We start from the raw sequence: 22,140 nt of genomic DNA on the forward strand, positions 1-22,140 counted from the left end.
GTTAGCACCAGAGTGGGAAACTCTGCGACGACTCAGAGCCGTCGTTAGCACTCAAGGGGTTAAAATTGTATGTTCTTTCTAAAGAAGGAAACTGATAACATATCAGCATCGATAGTTAAAGACACCCAACTGATTTCACCCATAAACATGAGAAAAGCACACGTATTCTAATCTAATGCATTTTTTTTTTTGTCTTTGCAGAAAGGAGAGGCCGAGTAAATCCTGCACTGGTAAAAATAAGAGGCCATCAGAATGCTGATTTCTTCCTTAATGTAATTCAAATTGTGTCTGTGTAAAATAAAGTGCAAATCGCAAACTGAGAAATTATATTTTTTTTGTTAGAATATTTGCTTTGATGATTGCAGCTGTTACTATTAATTATGCAGATGCCCATGAGATTAAAGCTGGGTTAGTCCATTGGTGTCCAATGTCAGTCCTTGAGGGCCTTCTACAGACAAGAATGTTGTAATCTATTTCCTTATGCATGAGTGAACGTAATTAAAGGGACATTAAACAATAAATAAATGTTAGATAGAATGATGCATTCAAAGAAAAGATTAGTCTGTGAATAACATGTAGATGTATTTTTTAAAGTTTCATTAGCTGTTTAAATATTGACAAAATAAGTGTAAAGTTTTAGTGTCTATAAAACAATGGGAGCTGCCATGTTGTAACTTAGGTTACCTTCTCTGCTGTAGCCAATTAGAGACAGTTAGAAATAGGTCATTAGAGTATGCAGCCAATGGCTGTGTGGAATATAAAAGTGTTCTGCACTTCCATTTCTAACAGGAAATGAAAAGCTCACCATTTCAGAATGGAATTACAGAAAAAGGGGACAAAATTAATAATGAAAGTATATTGCAGACTTTTTTTTACATATACCAATAATCATTTTATATTAACATCTCAAAGTGTTTAATATCCCTTTAAAGGAATATGAAACTTACATTTTTTCTTTCATGATTTAAAAATGTAGCCACCAATCCGCAAAGGCTATCCAGGGTGCTGAACCAAAAATGGACCAGCTTCTAAGCTTACATTCCTGCTTTTTCAAATAAAGATACCAAGAGAACAAAGAAAAATTGATAATAGGTGTAAATAAGAAAGTTGCTTAAAATCACATGCTCTATCTGAATCATGAAAGAAAAAAAATGTGGGTTTAATATTACCATTTAAGTTATCTGTAAGCATAGAATATGAAAATCTGGTCTGTCAATTACTCTTGAGGTTCACTAATTAAAGGGAATATATGAAGATAGTAACCATATGGAATTTACCTGTTATGTGAAGAAAACTAAATCACTATAGCTGGGGCTATGGCTTGTAAACAAAACTTAAGGGCTACATAATTTACTATTGAGGAGGATAGACAAATATATTGATAGATAGATAAACAGACAGACACACAGATATTAATATAGATATAGATTTGTAGATACAGACAGACTGATAAAAAGATATAAATATAGATATAAACTGGTAGTTACAGACAGATTGATATACTTTCAGATAGATAGATAGATAGATAGATAGATAGATAGATAGAAAGTAACAGGTAGTTACAGATACATTGATAGATAGACATACATAAAGACAGACAAATAGACATAGATATATATATATATATAAACCGATAGATATACAGATAGATAGATAGATAGATTGATACTGATAGTTACAGATAGATTGATAGACATACATAAATAGAGACAGACAGATAGATATATAGATAGATAGATAGATAGATAGATAGATAGATAGATACTGTTAATTACAGATAGATTGATAGAAATACATAAAGATAGATAGATAGATAGATAGATAGATAGATAGATAGATAGATACTGGTAGATACAGATAGATTGATAGACATACATAAAGAGAGACAGACAGATACTGATAGCTACAGATAGATTGATAGACATACATAAAGAGAGACAGGCAGACAGACAGATACTGGTAGTTACGTAAAGATTGATAGACAGACAGATAGATAGATAGATAGATAGATAGATAGATAGATAGATAGATAGATAGATACTGGTAGTTACAGATAGATTGATAGACATCCAGAAAGAAAGAAAGTCAGACAGACAGATAGATAGACAGACAGACAGATAGATAGATAGATAGATAGATAGATAGATAGATAGATAGATAGATAGATAGATAGATAGATAGATAGATAGATAGATACTGGTAGTTACAGATAGATTGATAAAAATACATAAAGAAAGATAGATGATAGCTAGAAAGATAGATAGATAGATAGATAGATAGATAGATAGATAGATACTGGTACTTACAGATAGATTGATAGACATCCATAAAGAAAGACAGACAGATAGATACAGTAGATAGATAGATAGATAGATAGATAGATAGATAGATAGATAGATAGATAGATAGATAGATAGATAGATACAGTAGATAGATAGATAGATAGATAGATAGATAGATAGATAGATAGATAGATAGATAGATAGATAGATAGATAGATACAGTAGATAGATAGATAGATAGATAGATAGATAGATAGATAGATAGATAGATAGATAGATAGATAGATAGATAGATAGATAGATAGATACTGCTACTTACAGATAGATTGATAGACATTCATAAAGAAAGACAGACAGATAGATAGATAGATAGATAGATAGATAGATAGATAGATAGATAGATACTGGTACTTACAGATAGATTGATAGACATCCATAAAGAAAGACAGACAGATAGATACAATAGATAGATAGATAGATAGATAGATAGATAGATAGATAGATAGATAGACTTATAGATAGAAAGCAATAGAGAAGAAGGGAGGGAGAGCCACTGAGAAAAGGGGTGAAGAGAAGGGGGGAGTGAGAATGAAGCATAAGGGACAGTATAGAGAAGAAGGGAGATAGCCAGAGACAATAAGGGAGGACAGTAGGTCAGACACAAAGGAACATCCATAGAGAAAGGGAGGACGATCCAAGTAAGAAACCTTAAAAAGATTGAAGGGAGAACCAGGCTTGGAGAAGAAAGTGCAACTCATATAAAACTGCTCCTCATAGATTACAGTTTTCATCAAACGTCCTATTCATAAGAACTCTGGGCTGCAATAGATAGTAAATGACCACATCACATAGCACTGGTGGATAATTATGGACTTCCCTTTAATGTCTTGTGAACTTGAGTATTTAAGAGTTAAGGACATAAACAGCTGTGCTGAATGCCAAGACATACATGGAAAAAACTTGAGAGAAACTAGATCCTCTCTCACACCTTCTTAGCTATACGAGAAGGAGACTGTGCGACCTCTAATCTGTCAGCGCCGCACGCAAGACTAGAAGCTTAGTTACAAAGCCGTAGTTACTGCCGGCCAGAAGAGTCTAAAGTATACAGCTGTCACCACCACATGTGAGGAATGTAGCCGTTCCTCAAAACACTTATTTCTATTAAAAGACCTAAAGGGTGTAATTATTTACAGTGGTCTCCTACATATATCGGAGTGTTTGCTAATGTTTCTCAGTACTGTACTATGATACCACCTCTCTATTTCAGTAAAGGTGACATTTCTTATGTCCTTGGAGGCTTCTAGGAGGACTAAGAAAACACACTGCATATGTACAGAGTAAAACAATAAATATCATGGGGAACAAAGAACACAACAAATTCATAACAAAAAATAAACATAGGGTTCCATTTATTAAACAGTCGATGCTCCTTCGGAGCCCCATCGTTTCTGACTCGCCTGAAACGGAAGTTAAAGGGTCATGATACCCAAATGTTTAAACACTTGAAAGTGATGCAGCATAGCTGTAAAAAGCTGACTAGAAAATATCACCTGAACATCTCTATGTAAAAAAGAGAGATATTTTACCTCAAAAATTCCTAAGTATTTAAACCCCATTGCAAAGGACTTTAAGCAACAAATCAGTATGTCTGTCCCGGGACAGCTAAGGGAGTGAGCACTTATGTTATTTCCCTATTCAGTTTAAGGAAGTTTACTATGAAATCTCATGAGAGTTAAGTGAAATCTCATGAGATCACAGTAAGAGTTCATGACCTCAGCACTGCTGATGCTGATTGCCTGCTGTTCATTTCTTCATTTAAAAAAAAAAAAAAATTACCTGCAGCTGGGCAGCAAAGTATATTTTTTTACACAGAACTTACTCTGCTGAGCTGAGGAAATTGTGAGGTTTAATATCTTCTTTTTTTACATAGAGATGCTCAGGTGATATTTTCCTGTCAGCTTTTTACAGTTATACTGCAGCAGTTTCAAGTGATTTAGCATATGAGTATTATGTACCTTTAAGAAGCAGCCGTCAAAAGACTGCTGCTCCTTAAAGGAATAGTAAACCCAAATATTTTCTTTCATGATTCAGATAAAGCAGGCAATTTTAAGCAACTTTCTAATTTACTCCTATTATCATTTTTTCTTCGTTCTCTTGGTATCTTTATTTGAAAAAGCAGGAATGAAAGCTTTGGAGCCAGCCTATTTTTGGTTCAGTACCCGTAATAGGGCACCAAGAGAACGAAGAAAAATTGATAATAGGAGTAAATTAAAAAGTTGCTTAAAATTGCCGGCTCTATCTGAATAATGAAAGAAAATATTTGGGTATACTATCCCTTTAACTTGTCCGCCACAATTAAGGTAGCAAATTGAAATCACCCCGATCCGATCGGGATGATTGACAGCCCCTGCTAGTGGCTGATTGGCCGCCAGTGATCAGGGGGCAGCATTGCACAAGTATTTCACCAGAAATGCTTGTGCAATGTTAAATGCTAGCTGCGTATGCTGTCGGCATTTAGCGAGGTCGAGCGGACATGATTCGCTACATCGAATCATGTCCGCTTGACTAATAATAGACTAATGACTAATAAATCTACCCCATAGAGCAATGAAAAAACTATTCATGAAGTTTAAAGGTTCATAAAAATAAGTATTGGAGTGTGAAACAAATATTTCGGGCTAGAGTTGGAGCGCAAAATTACATGCGCTGGTGTTGGGGTTAAAATGAGCCTTTACGGGCACAACTGTAATTCTACTCATATTACAAGTGAAAAGTAAATGTGATTGGGCAGTTGCAATTGCGGTTTGCACTTTGGTTAACACCGCTTCTAAAAAGCATCTAAAAAGTGTAAAAAAAAAAAACATCAATAATACAATGTACAGTACCGTAAAACTCATATTAACACTAGCTAATAAAAAGTATTTAATAATAATTTGACATGGAGAAGTTATAAGGGGTCAAAGTTAGGAGATGTGTTAGCAAAAATCAGGCAGAAAGTGCCTTTACATAGGAATCCATTGCAACAACTTTATTAGCACAGTAAACGCTTGAACGTAAGCGTTAATTAGCGCTCCACTTGTAATCTGGCCTACGATGTTCTAATGCCGTGAAGGTCACTTTTCTAACACATGGGGGCCACAGATTTGTATTTTAGAAGCCTCAAGGGCTGCATAAAAATTTACGGCTACACACAAATAAAAAGTAGTGCTTTGCTGCTCTTAAGCATACCAAGGTATTCTGTTCAACAAAGGATAGCAGGAGAACGAAGAAAATTATATAACAGAAGTACATTGGTAAGTGGTTTAAAATCACATGCTCTATGTGAACATTAAAAAAAAAATAGGTTTAATTTCCCTTTAAGAGATTTGAACAGGGGGAATTATCTGCATAGAAGACATGTATGTTTGTTGGGTTATTGAGATTGCCAATTTTTATTAGTGCAAAAGTTCTTCATGTTCATTTTTTCTTTAACGGTAGCGTTTGTATCTGTTTGGATGACTGTGCTCTCTGATGTCATCCAATATGGCGGGGTAATTTCAGTGGTGCAAAACCAATGTTACATTTGGCAGTTTTGGGGTACTTGTGTTGTTTGGGGTTTATCAAGTTCTCTTAGCTGTTTAATTTGAAAATCGTAATTGTGTCATTAAGTGCCAAGAATTTAGACTGTGATCAGAAAACCATTGTAGGCCAATTTTTCACCAAAATGACAATGAAAAAAATTACTGCTGCTAAACAATGAAAATTGCTAATTGTGATTGTATCGACATAGAAAACAGCCAATTGTCAGCCATTGACATGCCAATATTATCAAACTATAGGTTGTGTAATCGCCCCCACAGTTACATGAAAGCATTTGTACAATAATAAAAGACTAAAATGCATTAAAGGATCTTATGTGCATAACCGTGTAGAGACTTTTATGTTCTTTTAATAACAATATGGCATTTATTCTATTTGAAAAAACGTATTGGATAATTTATATACAAATAATTCCTAGGGGCCAAGTTATTAAGGCCCGAATGTACAGCAGTTAAGAAGCAGCGGTCTTAAGACTGCTGCTCCTTAACTCTTCCGCCGCCTCTGAGGCGGTGGACAGCAATACGCCCGATTGGATGCGATCGGGTTGATTGACCGCCCCTGCTAGCGACCAATTGGCCGCGAATATGGAGGAGGCGGCATTGCACAAGCATTTCATACGCTGTCAGCATTTATCCATGTGCGGTGGACATGATCTGCTACAGCGGATCATGTCCGCCCGCACATTGTTAAATCGGCCCCCTAGGCTTTAATTGATATAATGTTGTTAAATGATATACCTGGTCAGTAGGTTTTATAATGAAAAACTGCATTCCTTTTTGAAATACCTTCTTTAAAAACAAAATAGAAATGCAAAATTTAACAACGAACCTTTACATTATTTGATGTGAATGTAGATTGATCAATTTACTTTAGACTTTCCTTATAATGTAGTTTATTTAAAGGGACGTATTAACACAATAATAATGAATGATGTGTTTAATCTAAAATAGCCTCTTCCTTCAAAATACTGATTTTCCTCTGCCTCCATGACTTTCTATTGCCCTAGGCAGTGTTTAAGCTTTTCCATTTTAAAGAAAGTAAATAGATTCTTTATTTGTTAACTTTGAATATATCTTAACCAGAATATATCTTAACAAAAAGTTAAGTGGCATTTTTGCCCAAATGTAATTTGAGGAACCACCAGTAGATGGCAGTGATGCAGCAGCCAGTACACTTGAACTTGCTTTCCTCCCCATTCCCTGCTATTTTTTATAACAGATTTGATCTTCCCTGGGTCTCACACTTTCCCAAAATAAACCAGTGATTTGTCTCTGTAAATTGTGTGCACTTGTTGCTTGTTGTTTCTCAATTCCTCCTTTTCCTCTCATGTTTCTCTCTCTGTCTAAACTAACCAAACATTAACCTTTCTCAATGTCCTCTGTCTGCCAAGGGTCAACGTTAAAAAAATACACATAGTAGTCAAAGCTGTTAGTCGAGTGGTGTCCTATGTCAGTGACGGCACTTTAGAGACAAGAATTTTGTATTCTATTTCCTTAAGCATTGGGTGATCTTAACAGAACCACAAACCTTAATTAAGTCATCTGGAATCATAGAATTTGAAAACCTGGTCAGTCACTTACTCTTGGGGTTTAGGAATTAAAGGGAAAAATATGAAGACAGTAGTATCTATATAAAATATACAAGTTAGTCAAGAAAACTCTTACACTAAAATCACTGTGGCTACACTATTTACTACTGAAGAGGATATAATCTAGAGGATAGATAGATAAACAGACAGACAAACAGATATAAATATAGATATAAACTGGTAGTTACAAACAGATTGATATACTTTCAAATAGATAGATAGTAAGTAACAGGTAGTTACAGATACATTAATAGATAGACATATATAAAGATAGACAAACAGACACACACACACACACAGAGACAAATAGATAGATAGATAGATAGATAGATAGATAGATAGATAGATAGATACTGGTAGTTACAGATAGATTGATAGAAAGATATAAATATAGATATAAACTGGTAGTTACAGACAGATTTATATACTTTCAGATAGATAAATAGATGATAGATAGATAAATAGACAGATAGATTTATTGATACTGATAGTTACAGATAGATAGATAGACACACATAAAGACAGACAGATAGATGATTGATAGATAGATAGATAGATATATAGATCGATAGATAATAGGATAGCTGATAGATAATATATAGATAGATGATACATGATAGATAGATAGATAGATAGATAGATAGATAGATAGATAAATGATAGATAGCTAATAGATATATAGATAGATGGTAGATAGATACAGATACTCTATTTCCTACTTCACTGACGATTCAGGCTGTAGCCAATCATATTGCGCCCCCTTTGGCGTCCAGCAAGTAAATACTAACGGCCCCTGGATTTGTATGCCAAAAGGGGCGCGATACGATTGGCTACAGCTTGAATAGTCAGTGAAGTAGGAAATACTTGAAAGTGATGCATCATAGTTGTAAAAAGCTGATTAGAAAATATCACATAAACATCTCTATGTAAATAAAGAAGATATTTTACCTCAAAATGTTAAGAGATTTCAGTGAAATCCCCTGAGATCACAGTAAAACAAAATGTGAACTCCGCACTACTTTACATAAAGAGCTTTTTTTTCCCAATGTGTTTACTTAGTAAGGTTTTAAAGGCGTTCTTTCACAGTGGGACTTGTTCTAAGCTAAAACTCATAACATTGCTGCAGCTCCACTGATTTTGTGTCTGCACAGCCGTTACAAATCTTTATGAATTTTGGCATTTGTGAGTTTTCTCCACAAGATATTATATTTGTTAATGGGTTTTATTGAATCTAAGCCATAGACTTGAAGCCAGCTGCAATATATATCAAGGTTCCTAATACACTAAAGTGCAGCCTTTGTTCTTATTACCACCTGTGTTAGTACAGAAGTGTTCCAGCAAATTATCCCTGAGCTTACTTCCCTCCAATATGAGCTTATGAACTTGTGTTCTGGTCACTCTTTTATGGACAACTGCTTGCAGCTTCAACTCTGTTATATCCCTTTGTATACTTTAATACACATAGAGAGAGTTGCACTCTTAACTCAATAACTTGTTAGCTGGTTCTACGGCCTGGGTGCAGCTTCTTTTTAGCCCAGTAATCAGGGCCGGCTCAAGATATTGTGCTGCCTGGGTCCGAGAATGCAATGACGCCCGCAGTACTAACATCACTTATTAGCATATACACCTACTAGCCTAGCCACTGACCTAAGCTTGCCTTACTACCTGCATTCAACCAATGCTTATGCCCAATTGTGCAATAAGTGCAAAGGAGGTTATGGAAGAGATGCGCTTGTCCTACCTTAAATGTCACCCCTTACCAATTCTGGGTTTTTGTGCATGATGAGGTTATGCTGCTGCCTGCGACTTCCCCCACAGAAACAAACGACAGGAAGGGTCTGACAGTGACTGACTCAGTCACTAAAGTGCTGCCCCTTGTCAAGTGCTGGCCAGATCTGTTGGACCCACTTGGTCCTTTGGTTGAGCCGGCCCTGCCAGTAATGCTTTTCACAGAAAAGAGCTTTCCTGGAAAATATCAGTCTCATCCCGCCTATTACAGTCAGTCGAACGCCAAAATACCAGGCAACCCCAGATCGTTTCGTCCTTCATTGGGCCTCATCAGTAAGGTGTAGCCATATTCCTCTAAGCACTTTGAGCAAGGTGTCCACATCTGGTTGGGCATAATATAAATAGGGCTTCCACCCAGTCAGTATTTTACCTACATGACCGGTATTTTCAAGAATGAAGTCAAAGATGAAAAGAAAGATTAAATATAAAAATAAAGAAGCTATCTCCTAAATGGATTAGAATCTAATTATAAACAAATTGATCATTTAAAATCATTCCTAGCAGCTTTAGTTTCTGATTTATGTTGTATAATTATTTATGCAACTTTATGCTAATGAGAATGTCCGGTATTTTTTTATGTGTTTGTTTCAGAAATGGTGGCAACGTTAAATATAGATGATAAGTAAGACCAATTTATACAATATAGTAAATATCTTTCTGTGGCAGCACCTTCTATGACATCATCAAATATGCAAATGAGCGCACACTACGAAATCTTTTTCAAAGTTGGCAAATCTAGAGATATGAGTGGGCAATTTTTGCAATCACATCTCCCAGAATGTTTTCTTGTTTTTATTCTGTCACTGGTGAACTCATTTATGAATTTGAGGATTATGGGTCATTTTCACGGTGGTGTCAATCATAAGACATTGGTGGATGTTGCTGATTAAATTCTGTATCCATCAAAGTGTTTTAGTGGTTTGTAGCTCTTTTTATAGTAGTCTAAAATTATCCTGCGCAAGACCAAGATAGGAGAGTCCAAGAAAAAGCTTATCCTGTACCAAGGAATCTCCAGTTGAGTGCAAAGCTGAATAACAGATGGTCTTGAATCTTTGTCCACATGGAAACTCACTTAAGTCGTTTACACTATGTCTGACTTAGAGGACAGATGGGTCAAACTCACACTGTACATTTCTGCTGTCAAAAATGCCATTAAAAACTCAGCAATGGCAGATACAATTCCTTATTTATTGGATACGGTAATTTAAGCTCAAGAGGCCGAAACGAAGTAAACAAACAAAGGGGAAAGTGAGATACTTAATTAAAGGGACAGTCTAGTAAAAATTAAACTTTCATGATTCAGATAGGGCATGTCATTTTAAACAACTTTCCAAATCACTTTTATCATCAAATTTGCTTTGTTCTCTTGGTATTCTTAGTTGAAAGCTAAACCTAGGTAGGCTAATTTCTAAGCCCTTGAAGGCCGCCTCTTATTTCAATGCATTTTACGTTTTTCGCAGTTAGAGGACGCTAGTTCATGTGTGCAAAATAGATAGCATTGTGCACACGCCCGTGGAATTACTTATGAGTCAGCACTGATTGGCTAAAATGCAAATCTGTCAAAAGAACTGAAATAAGGAGGCAGTCTGCAGAGGCTTAGATACAAGGTAATCACAGAGGTAAAAAGTATATTACAATAACCATATTGGTTGTGCAGAACTGGGGGAATGAGTAATAATGGGATTATCTATCTTTTTAAACAACACAAATTCTGGAGCAGTCTGTCCCTTTAAAGGAAATCTTGTTAAAACTAAGGAACATTAAAATCATATTCTAATGCAAAACTAACACTCTTGTTCATTAGAACATGCAATGTTTTCATTACTGATAATGCTGATGATAGATCATAATCGTAATCACGATCATTCACTGTTTATATGAAGTATTATTTTCATTATTGTTTCTGTGAATAATGGCCCTATATTTAAAGGGACATGAATCCCAAAAATGTATTTTCATGATTCAGATAGAGAATACAGTTTTAAACAACTTTCCAATATACTTTTATTATCTAATTTACTTTGTTTTTTTGGTATCCTTTGTTGAACAGCATACTTAGGTAGGCTCAGAAGCTGGGAGCTATCGGCTGATTGGTAGCTGCAGATATATGCCTCTTATTATTGGCTTAACATATCAATGTTAAGCTAGCTCCTAGTAGTGTGTTGCTGCTTCTGCAATAAAGGATTTCAAGAGAATGAAGCAAAATTGATAATAGAAGTAAATTGGAAAGCTGATTAAAATGTTATGTTCTATCTGAATCATGAAAGACAAATTTGGGGTTCCACGTCCCTTTAACATGTGCCAGTTCTGTTAGGCTGATCGCAATCCAAATACTTAAAGGGATAGGAAAGCTGAAATTAATCTTGCTTGATTCAGATAGAGAATGTAATGTTAAGATACTTTAAAATTCACTTCTATTTTCAAATGTGCTTTGTTCTCTTGGTATCCCTTGTTGAAAAAGAATACGCACATATCCTACACTAGTGGGAGCTGCTGCTGATTGGTGCCTGCACACATATTAAGTCTCTTGTGATTGGCTAACTAGATATGTTCATCTAGCTGCCATTAGTGCAATTTTGTTTCTTCAGCCAAGGATAACAAGAGAATAAAACAAATTTGATAATAGAAGTAAATTGGAAAGTTGTTTAAAATTGTATGTTCTATCCAAATCATGAAAGAAAATTTTGGGGGTTTCCTGTCCCTTTAACAACACATTTACAAAGTCAATTTTCATTGCTCAAATTCCACTGATAAACCTCGGACAACATTTTTTGGACTCATTATCCAATACCCAAAACTTTTTTGAAGTTAACATTGTTTTTTGCTCATTGGCAAAGCACACTGGAAACAAATCCCCCTGCCTCATTAGAAGCAACATACAAACGCTTCCTAATTAATTAATTAATTAAAGTTAAATCCCCACCCATTAATAATAAGCACCTAAAAATAAGCAAAATCAATAAGCCAAAAAACACACATGGACCCATAATGCCCCTGTTCAAATAATAAAAAAAAAAGACACACACATATATCTTTATCGGTTTGGAACACAGCAGGTTAAAGGGATATTCCAGTCAAAATTTGAATGCACATAGATGAATGACATATTTGAATAGAAACATATTTGGAATATAAACGTATTGGCAAAAATGCTTCTAGTAAATGTTATCACTGTTTTAGCGTTAACACTTTTCTCTGCACGTGCATGTGAGGCATAGCTAGATATTCTCAGTGCACCAGCATTTTAAATACTGCAGCTGCTCAGATCGTCAGTGGGGCTTGTATCATTTCAGTCAATATCAAATTAAATCATTACCAGATGGTACAAGCACCTGAGCAAGTGCTGTGTTTAAAATGCTGGTGCACGGTGCATACCTAAATACACTTTTGAAACAGCTATAGCTTTTATTAGAAGCTTTTTGCTAATACGTGTATATTACAAAAATACTTCTATTCAAAACTGAAATGCATCCATGTGAATTCCAATTTTGGCTGGAATGTCCCTTTAATTGCACACGTCACCTATTAGCATCACTAAACACTATTAAAAGGGAATGACCAAAATACAGAGCCTCCAACCTGCGAGGTAATCGCTAAACTCACAAAATCGCTTTTTCGTTTGATGTTAATCCTGTGCGTTATGTTTTTGGATTATGAAATCTGGAGATGAACAACAGCGATAACAATTTTTGTGTTGTTTTATGGAGATAAAGACGTTGAGGCTCAGGGGTTTATGGCAGAAGCATTTTAAGATTTTGATCACCGAAAAACATCAACCGACATTCAGATTTTTTTTTTATGTACCAAAAACAAACTGCTCCAAAGAACTGTTAAAGGGACATGAAACCCAAATGTTTCCCTTCATGATTCAGATATAGCACTGGTTTTGAAACCTTTCCTCAGTCTCCCTAACAGGCCACATTTTGATTATATCTGAACTGAAACACAGGTGAAATAATCAGTTGATTATTAAACGTGGTTATTTTACCTGTTCTCATCCAAGGTGATTCTGAAAACCTGGCCTGTTGGGAAAGCCTGAGTACAAGTTGGAAAACCAGTGAGATAGAGCATACATGTTTAAACAATTTACTTATATTATGAATTTTGCTTCATTCTCTTGGTATCCTTTATTGAAGGAGCAGCAATGCACTACCGGGAGTTAACTGAACACAATGGTAAGCCAATGACAATATGCATATATCTGCAGCTACCAATCAGCAGCTATCTCTCAGGTCCTGAGCCTACCTATAGGGTTTCCACCCATCCATTAAAATACAGAACACTTATAAGTTACGCATGCTGCAGGGTGTGCAGGGAGGAATATGAATAGTGCTGTCCAGAAACACAATAGATGTTCCTCCCTGCACACCCTGCAGCATGCGTAACTCATAAGTGTTGCTAGATTGGTCGCGAATCTGCAGGGGGCGGCATTGCACAAGCAGTTCACAAGAACTGCTTGTGCAATGATAAATGCCGATTGCGTATGCGGTCGGCATTTATCAATATCTGTCTGACATGATCTGCTGAGCGGATCATGTCGGACAGTCCGATGATAAATCGGCCCCCTACTCTAACATTAACTCTCTCTTACACATACTAACACATACATTCTCACACACACTTATACTCTCTCACACCAACACACATACTCTAACACAAACTACCTCACACACTCTCACACACTAACACATACACTCTTGCACACTAACACATACACTCTCACACATATTTTCTCGCACACTCTCTCTCATACGTACACAAAGACACTCACTCTTTCACAGACTCACACACACACACTCTTTCACAGACTCACACATACACACTCTCACACAAACTGTCACTCACACAAACTCTCTCTCACACACACACACACTCTCAGACACTAACACATACACTCTCACACATATTTTCTCACACACTCTCTCACACACACACAAAGACACTCACTCTTTCACAGACTCTCACACACACACAAATACACTGAGAAACACAAATACACACTGTCACGCCACAGCTAAGCATCATGTAGGAGCCATTACTCAGTGAGAACAGTACTAGTCAGTGGTGTATTTAGGCTTTGTGCTGCCCTAGGCACTCACAATTTTGCTGCCACCGCCCCAGGTGTGTGTGTAGTGTGAGCATGTGTGGTGCAGTGAGTGTATAATGCAGTGTACGTGTATTTGTGGGTGTAGTGAGTGTGTGTGTAGTAAGACTCAAAAAGTGCTTCCCCACCAAATCTGCCACCCTAGGCAAGTGCCTTGTTTGCCTAGGCCAAAGTACGCCCCTTGTACTAGTACAGTACTACTGGGCAGCGTATATTTGCACCACATTTCCCACCAAACCATGACTTTTGCATGTCTGGGTGACTGGGTCTGACTAAGCTTCAAACCCGGACACACAAACAGAATCCGTGACTGTCCGGGTCATTCCCTTACAGGTGGCAACCCTACTATTGATCTTAGATTATTGTGTGTTTAACCCCTGCAAATGAGTTAAACACACAGTTGAAATACTACTCGGGACTCACAGAGCACTGCTGGTCCTGAGCCGAAAATTCCGCTAACCCAGTCACCAATGCTAGTCCCTCGACTCAGGTGTGTAACTAGCACTGCTGATTGGATCAACATCGTTTTCCGGTTGGAAACAGCAGTGAGTTCCAAGCGGTATTTCACCTGTGTGTTTAACCCAAAGATAGCTGATCCAATCTGTAGTATGTTAAACTGGCAAAGTATTTGCTTGGGATGATAAAGTTTTAGAATGATAAAAAAAAACATATTTCAATTTGGTTAAAGGGCAGTGAACACCAATTTGTAAAAATTGTGCTTTGCCTCAAGCTCTCTAAAATGGCTAAAAAGCAAAATGTGTAACCTAGGTTTTCTTCAAAATGCTGCAAACTGAAAAAACCATCAATTTTTTATCACACTTATTAAAGGGACAGTGAAGTCAAAATTACACTTTCATAATTCAAATAGAGCAGCAATTTTAAACAACTTTCCAATTTACTGTTTTCAAATTTGCTTAGTTCTCATGATATCTTTTATTGATGCTAGCTAGTCTCATAAAAGCTAAGGCTTGTGCACGTGTCTTTAGTACTCTGGCAGCAGTGTTTTGCAACAATGTATAACAAAGCTACAAATAATGTTGCAAAACACTGCTGCCAGAGTACTAAAGACACGTGCACACTCCTGAGCTCTTATGAGCCTACCTAGTTTTACTCTTCAATAAAAGATACCAAGAGAACAAAGCAAATTGAGAATAGAAGTAAATTGGAAAGTTGCTTAAAATTGCATCCTCTATCTGAATCATGAAAGTTTGATTTTGAATTTACTGTCTCTTTAAGAGCCTCTACAGACTCACCTATCCCTATGTTATTCTATAGAGAGATTTGTGAAATGCTGTCTAATATAAGATAATGTTGCAAAAACTGTTAGTGAATCTAGACAGAGAATCTCCAAGTCAAGGTCATGACTATCTGCACATCTTTATTGTACCACATCACTTTTCATGCTTAAAGGGACGCTAAACCCATTTTTTTTTTCTTTCATGATTCAGATAGAGCATGCAATTTTAAGCAACTTTCTAATTTTCTCCTATTATCAATTTTTCTTTGTTCTCTTGCTATCTTTATTTAAAAAGCAGGAATGTGATGCACAGGAGTCGGCCCATTTTTGGTTGAGAACCTGGGTTATGCTTGCTTATTGGTGGGTAAATGTAAGCCTCCAATAAGCAAGCGCTATCTATGGTGCTGAACCTAAAATGGGCTGGCTGCTAAGATTTACATTCCTGCTTTTAAAATAAAGATAGCAAGAGAACAAAGAAAAATTGATAATAGGAGTAAATTAGAAAGTTGCTTACAATTTCATGCTCTAGCTGAACAATGAAAGAAAAAAAATTGGGTTCAGTGTCCCTTTAAAGGGTCATTTACGTGCTACAAATTGTAAGGAAAATACTTTAGAGGGCAAGAAGATCGTTTTGCCTTACACATAACAGGGTGTAACATCATCAAATAAGCAAGAATGTTGATGGATTTGTCAGTTGACCTCTGCACTCAGATGTCCCCACACAACCTGTGGATTTTCATTGGTTCCTAAACGTGTCCTGTTTTATATACAGACTTGTGAAGTCCGATCACTGTGGGCATTTAAAAGGACATATTGCTCTAAGACGCTGGTTTTCAAACCTTTCCTCAGTCTCCCTAACAGGCCACATTTTGAGGATATCTGAACTGGAGCACAGGTGAAATAATCTGCTGGTTATTTCACCTGCTCTCATCCAAGGCAATCCTGAAAACCTGGCCTGTTGGGGATGTCTGAGGACAGGATTGAAAACCAGTGCTCTAAGAGAACAATATATATATATATATATATATATATATAAATCAAACGCTTTGATTTCTGGGTATCATAATTTAACTCTTTGTAAACAAAGCATTAGTCATCTGTGGGAGCTAAGAGCTATAGGACAAACTAATGCAAAAATAAAATAATTTAATATTAAAGGGACATGAAACTCAAAAAGTTTCTTTCATGATTTATGTAGAATATACAATTTTAACCACTTTCCAGTTTACTTTCTATTATCAAATTTGTTTAAAGGGACACTGAACCCAATTTTCTTCTTTTGTGATTCATATAGAGCTGGCAATTTTAAGCAACTTTCTAATTTACTCCTATTATCCATTTTTCTTCATTCTCTTACTATCTTTATTTGAAAAAGAATGCATCTAAGCTTCTTTTTTTGGGGGGGTTCAGTCCTCTGGACAGCACTTTTTTATTGGTGAATGCATGTATCCACCAATCAGCAAGGACAACCCAGGTTGTTCACCAAAAATGGGCCGGCATCTAAACTTACATTCTTGCATTTCAAATAAAGATATCAAGAGAATAAAGACAATTTGATAATAGGAGTAAATTAGTAAGTTGCTTAAAATTCCATGCTCTATCTGAATCACGAAAGAAAAAAATTTGGGTTCAGTGTCCCTTTAATTCTCTTGGTATCATTTGTTAAATGAGCAGCCATGCACTACTGGTTTCTAACTGAACACATGGGAGAGCCACCAATCAGCAGATAGAACCTTGGTTCTTTGTTGTTCCTGAGCTTACCCAGATAAACCCTTCAGCAAAGGATAACAAGAGAAGGAGGCAAAATAAATAATAGAAGTAAATTGGAAAGTTGTTTCAAATTGTATGTTCTGTCTAAACCATGAATGTCTAATTATGTCCCTTTAATGGTTTTCGCTTTAGTATTCCTTGCAAACTACGACTTTAACCACTGCTAAAGAGTCGACACTTAGCTAAGAAAACATTGCAGCGTCTGAGCTGGAGACAGCTGATGATTGACAGCTACACGTGTATATTGCTCCTAATCGATGCACCAGCCGTTTCCTACTCAGGTCTGTCAATGTGTTTCTGCTCCCCGGGAGGGCGTTTGCTGTGAGTTTAACCCATCTGAAAAGGTTAAACACACAGTTCACAAGGGGCACTAGTGAAAAAATAACAAATTTTAATATTTTTTTTTGCATTAAAATATCCATTTAAAGGGACATGTAAGTCAAGATAAAACGTTTATGATTCAGATAGAGCATGCAATTTAAAAAAAATACTTTCAACTTACTTATATCATTATTTTTCTTCTTTTTATAATTTATTTATAAGTCTCCATTATATTACTCAGCGCTATACAATTGTTATCAAATTTACCCACAAACATGCTAAGTTTAAACTAGGGATACCTATCGAAAGAAGTACATTTGGCAATAGAAAAAAACTGGAGAGACATTTAAAATTGGACATATTATAAGGATCATACACCCGAAGTTAGAATTAGTTCTCCTTTCATTGACACGAGCGCTATGTACATACGCCCTAAGTTAGAATTAGTTCTCCTTTCAGTGACACGAGCACTGTGTACATACGCCGTAAGTTAGAATTAGTTCTCCTTTCAGAGACACGAGCGCTGTGTACATACGCCCTAAGTTAGAATTAGTTCTCCTTTCAGTGACACGAGCACTGTGTACATACGCCCTAAGTTAGAATTAGTTCTCCTTTCAGTGACACGAGCACTGTGTACATACGCCCTAAGTTAGAATTAGTTCTCCTTTCAGTGACACGAGCGCTGTATACATACACCCGAAGTTAGAATTAGTTCTCCTTTCATTGACACGAGCGCTATGTACATACGCCCTAAGTTAGAATTAGTTCTCCTTTCAGTGACACGAGCACTGTGTACATACGCCGTAAGTTAGAATTAGTTCTCCTTTCAGTGACACGAGCGCTGTATACATACACCCGAAGTTAGAATTAGTTCTCCTTTCATTGACACGAGCGCTATGTACATACGCCCTAAGTTAGAATTAGTTCTCCTTTCAGTGACACGAGCACTGTGTACATACGCCGTAAGTTAGAATTAGTTCTCCTTTCAGAGACACGAGCGCTGTGTACATACGCCCTAAGTTAGAATTAGTTCTCCTTTCAGTGACACGAGCACTGTGTACATACGCCCTAAGTTAGAATTAGTTCTCCTTTCAGTGACACGAGCACTGTGTACATACGCCCTAAGTTAGAATTAGTTCTCCTTTCAGTGACACGAGCGCTGTGTACATACGCCCTAAGTTAGAATTAGTTCTCCTTTCAGTGACACGAGCGCTGTGTACATACGCCCTAAGTTAGAATTAGTTCTCCTTTCAGTGACACGAGCGATGTGTACATACGCCCTAAGTTAGAATTAGTTCTCCTTTCAGTGACACGAGCGATGTGTACATACGCCCTAAGTTAGAATTAGTTCTCCTTTCAGTGACACGAGCGATGTGTACATACGCCCTAAGTTAGAATTAGTTCTCCTTTCAGTGACACGAGCGCTGTGTACATACGCCCTAAGTTAGAATTAGTTCTCCTTTCAGTGACACGAGCGATGTGTGCATACGCCCTAAGTTAGAATTAGTTCTCCTTTCAGTGACACGAGTGCTGTGTACATACGCCCTAAGTTAGAATTAGTTCTCCTTTCAGTGACACGAGCGATGTGTACATACGCCCTTAGTTAGAATTAGTTCTCCTTTCAGTGACACGAGCGCTGTGTACATACGCCCTAAGTTAGAATTAGTTCTCCTTTCAGTGACACGAGCGATGTGTACATACGCCCTAAGTTAGAATTAGTTCTCCTTTCAGTGACACGAGCGATGTGTACATACGCCCTAAGTTAGAATTAGTTCTCCTTTCAGAGACACGAGCACTGTGTACATACGCCCTAAGTTAGAATTAGTTCTCCTTTCAGTGACACGAGCGATGTGTACATACGCCCTAAGTAAGAATTAGTCCTCCTTTCAGTGACACGAGCGATGTGTACATACGCCCTAAGTTAGAATTAGTTCTACTTTCAGAGACACGAGCGCTGTATACATACGCCCTAAGTTAGAATTAGTTCTACTTTCAGAGACACGAGCGCTGTATACATACGCCCTAAGTTAGAATTAGTTCTACTTTCAGAGACACGAGCACTGTGGTCATACACCATAAGTTAGAATTAGTTCTCCTTTCAGAGACACGAGCGCTGTATACATACGCCCTAAGTTAGAATTAGTTCTCCTTTCAGAGACACAAGTGCTGTGTACATACGCCCTAAGTTAGAATTAGTTCTCCTTTCAGAGACACGAGCGTTGTATACATACGCCCTAAGTTAGAATTAGTTCTCCTTTCAGAGACACGAGCGCTGTATACATACGCCCTAAGTTAGAATTAGTTCTCCTTTCAGAGACACGAGCGTTGTATACATACGCCCTAAGTTAGAATTAGTTCTCCTTTCAGAGACACGAGCGCTGTATACATACGCCCTAAGTTAGAATTAGTTCTCCTTTCAGAGACACGAGCGCTGTATACATACGCCCTAAGTTAGAATTAGTTCTACTTTCAGAGACATGAGCGCTATGTACATACGCCCTAAGTTAGAATTAGTTCTCCTTTCAGAGACACGAGCGCTGTGTAGATACGCCCTAAGTTAGAATTAGTTCTACTTTCAGAGACATGAGCGCTGTGTACATACGCCCTAAGTTAGAATTAGTTCTACTTTCAGAGACACGAGCGCTGTGTACATACGTGCCCTAAGTTAGAATTAGTTCTCCTTTCAGAGACACGAGCGCTGTATACATACGCCCTAAGTTAGAATTAGCTCTCCTTTCAGACACACGAGCACTGTGTACATACGCCCTAAGTTAGAATTAGTTCTACTTTCAGAGACACGAGCGCTGTGTACATACGCCCTAAGTTAGAATTAGTTCTCCTTTCAGAGACACAAGCGCTGTGTACATACGCCCTAAGTTAGAATTAGTTCTCCTTTTAGTGACACGAGCGCTGTGTACATACGCCCTAAGTTAGAATTAGTTCTTCTTTCAGAGACACGAGCACTGTGTACATACGCCCTAAGTTAGAATTAGTTCTCCTTTCAGTGACACGAGCGATGTGTACATACGCCCTAAGTTAGAATTAGTTCTCCTTTCAGTGACACGAGCGCTGTGTAGATACGCCCTAAGTTAGAATTAGTTCTACTTTCAGAGACATGAGCGCTGTGTACATACGCCCTAAGTTAGAATTAGTTCTACTTTCAGAGACACGAGCACCGTGTACATACGTGCCCTAAGTTAGAATTAGTTCTCCTTTCAGAGACACGAGCGCTGTATACATACGCCCTAAGTTAGAATTAGCTCTCCTTTCAGACACACGAGCACTGTGTACATACGCCCTAAGTTAGAATTAGTTCTACTTTCAGAGACATGAGCGCTGTGTACATACGCCCTAAGTTAGAATTAGTTCTCCTTTCAGTGACACGAGCGCTGTGTACATACGCCCTAAGTTAGAATTAGTTCTCCTTTTAGTGACACGAGCGCTGTGTACATACGCCCTAAGTTAGAATTAGTTCTTCTTTCAGAGACACGAGCACTGTGTACATACGCCCTAAGTTAGAATTAGTTCTCCTTTCAGTGACACGAGCGATGTGTACATACGCCCTAAGTTAGAATGAGTTCTCCTTTCAGTGACACGAGCGCTGTGTACATACGCCCTAAGTTAGAATTAGTTCTCCTTTCAGTGACACGAGCGCTGTGTACATACGCCCTAAGTTAGAATTAGTTCTTCTTTCAGAGACACGAGCGCTGTGTACATACGCCCTAAGTTAGAATTAGTTCTCCTTTCAGAGACATGAGCGCTATGTACATACGCCCTAAGTTAGAATTAGTTCTTCTTTCAGAGACACGAGCACTGTGTACATACAACATAAGTTAGAATTAGTTCTCCTTTAAGTGACACGAGCGCTGTGTACATACACCCTAAGTTAGACTTAGTTCTTCTTTCAGAGACACGAGCGCTGTATACATACGCCCTAAGTTAGAATTAGTTCTCCTTTCAGAGACATGAGCGCTGTGTACATACGCCCTAAGTTAGAATTAGTTCTACTTTCAGAGACATGAGCGTTGTGTACATACGCCCTAAGTTAGAATTAGTTCTCCTTTCAGAGACACGAGCGCTGTGTACATACGCCCTAAGTTAGAATTAGTTCTCCTTTCAGAGACACGAGCGCTGTGTACATACGCCCTAAGTTAGAATTAGTTCTCCTTTCAGAGACACGAGCGCTGTGTACATACGCCCTAAGTTAGAATTAGTTCTCCTTTCAGAGACACGAGCGTTGTATACATACGCCCTAAGTTAGAATTAGTTCTCCTTTCAGAGACACGAGTGCTGTATACATACGCCCTAAGTTAGAATTAGTTCTCCTTTCAGAGACACGAGCGTTGTATACATACGCCCTAAGTTAGAATTAGTTCTCCTTTCATCAGAGACACGAGCACTGTGTACATATGTGCCCTAAGTTAGAATTAGTTCTCCTTTCAGAGACACGAGCGCTGTATACATACGCCCT

General features: G+C 37.4%; 1 protein-coding gene and 1 long non-coding RNA gene across 2 annotated transcripts in view; both read left to right on the plus strand.

Moving 5' to 3' along the window:
- The window catches only part of LOC128643162 (myosin-1B-like), a 65,027-nt gene extending 64,700 nt beyond the window's left edge, over window positions 1-327 (plus strand). The window contains exon 41 of the mRNA XM_053696134.1: window positions 202-327. Coding sequence (XP_053552109.1) covers window positions 202-219 — 18 coding nt within the window. The 3' untranslated portion in view covers window positions 220-327. The remainder of the gene's footprint in view (window positions 1-201) is intronic.
- A 2,061-nt stretch (window positions 328-2,388) lies between these two features.
- LOC128643163 (uncharacterized) lies at window positions 2,389-6,185 on the plus strand. Its single transcript, XR_008399778.1, has 2 exons — window positions 2,389-2,426; window positions 2,520-6,185. It is a non-coding gene; the product is annotated as an uncharacterized LOC128643163 (long non-coding RNA).
- The last annotated feature ends 15,955 nt before the right edge of the window (window positions 6,186-22,140 follow it).

Source organism: Bombina bombina, chromosome 12 (assembly GCF_027579735.1).
Source record: "Bombina bombina isolate aBomBom1 chromosome 12, aBomBom1.pri, whole genome shotgun sequence".
NCBI lineage: Eukaryota > Metazoa > Chordata > Amphibia > Anura > Bombinatoridae > Bombina > Bombina bombina.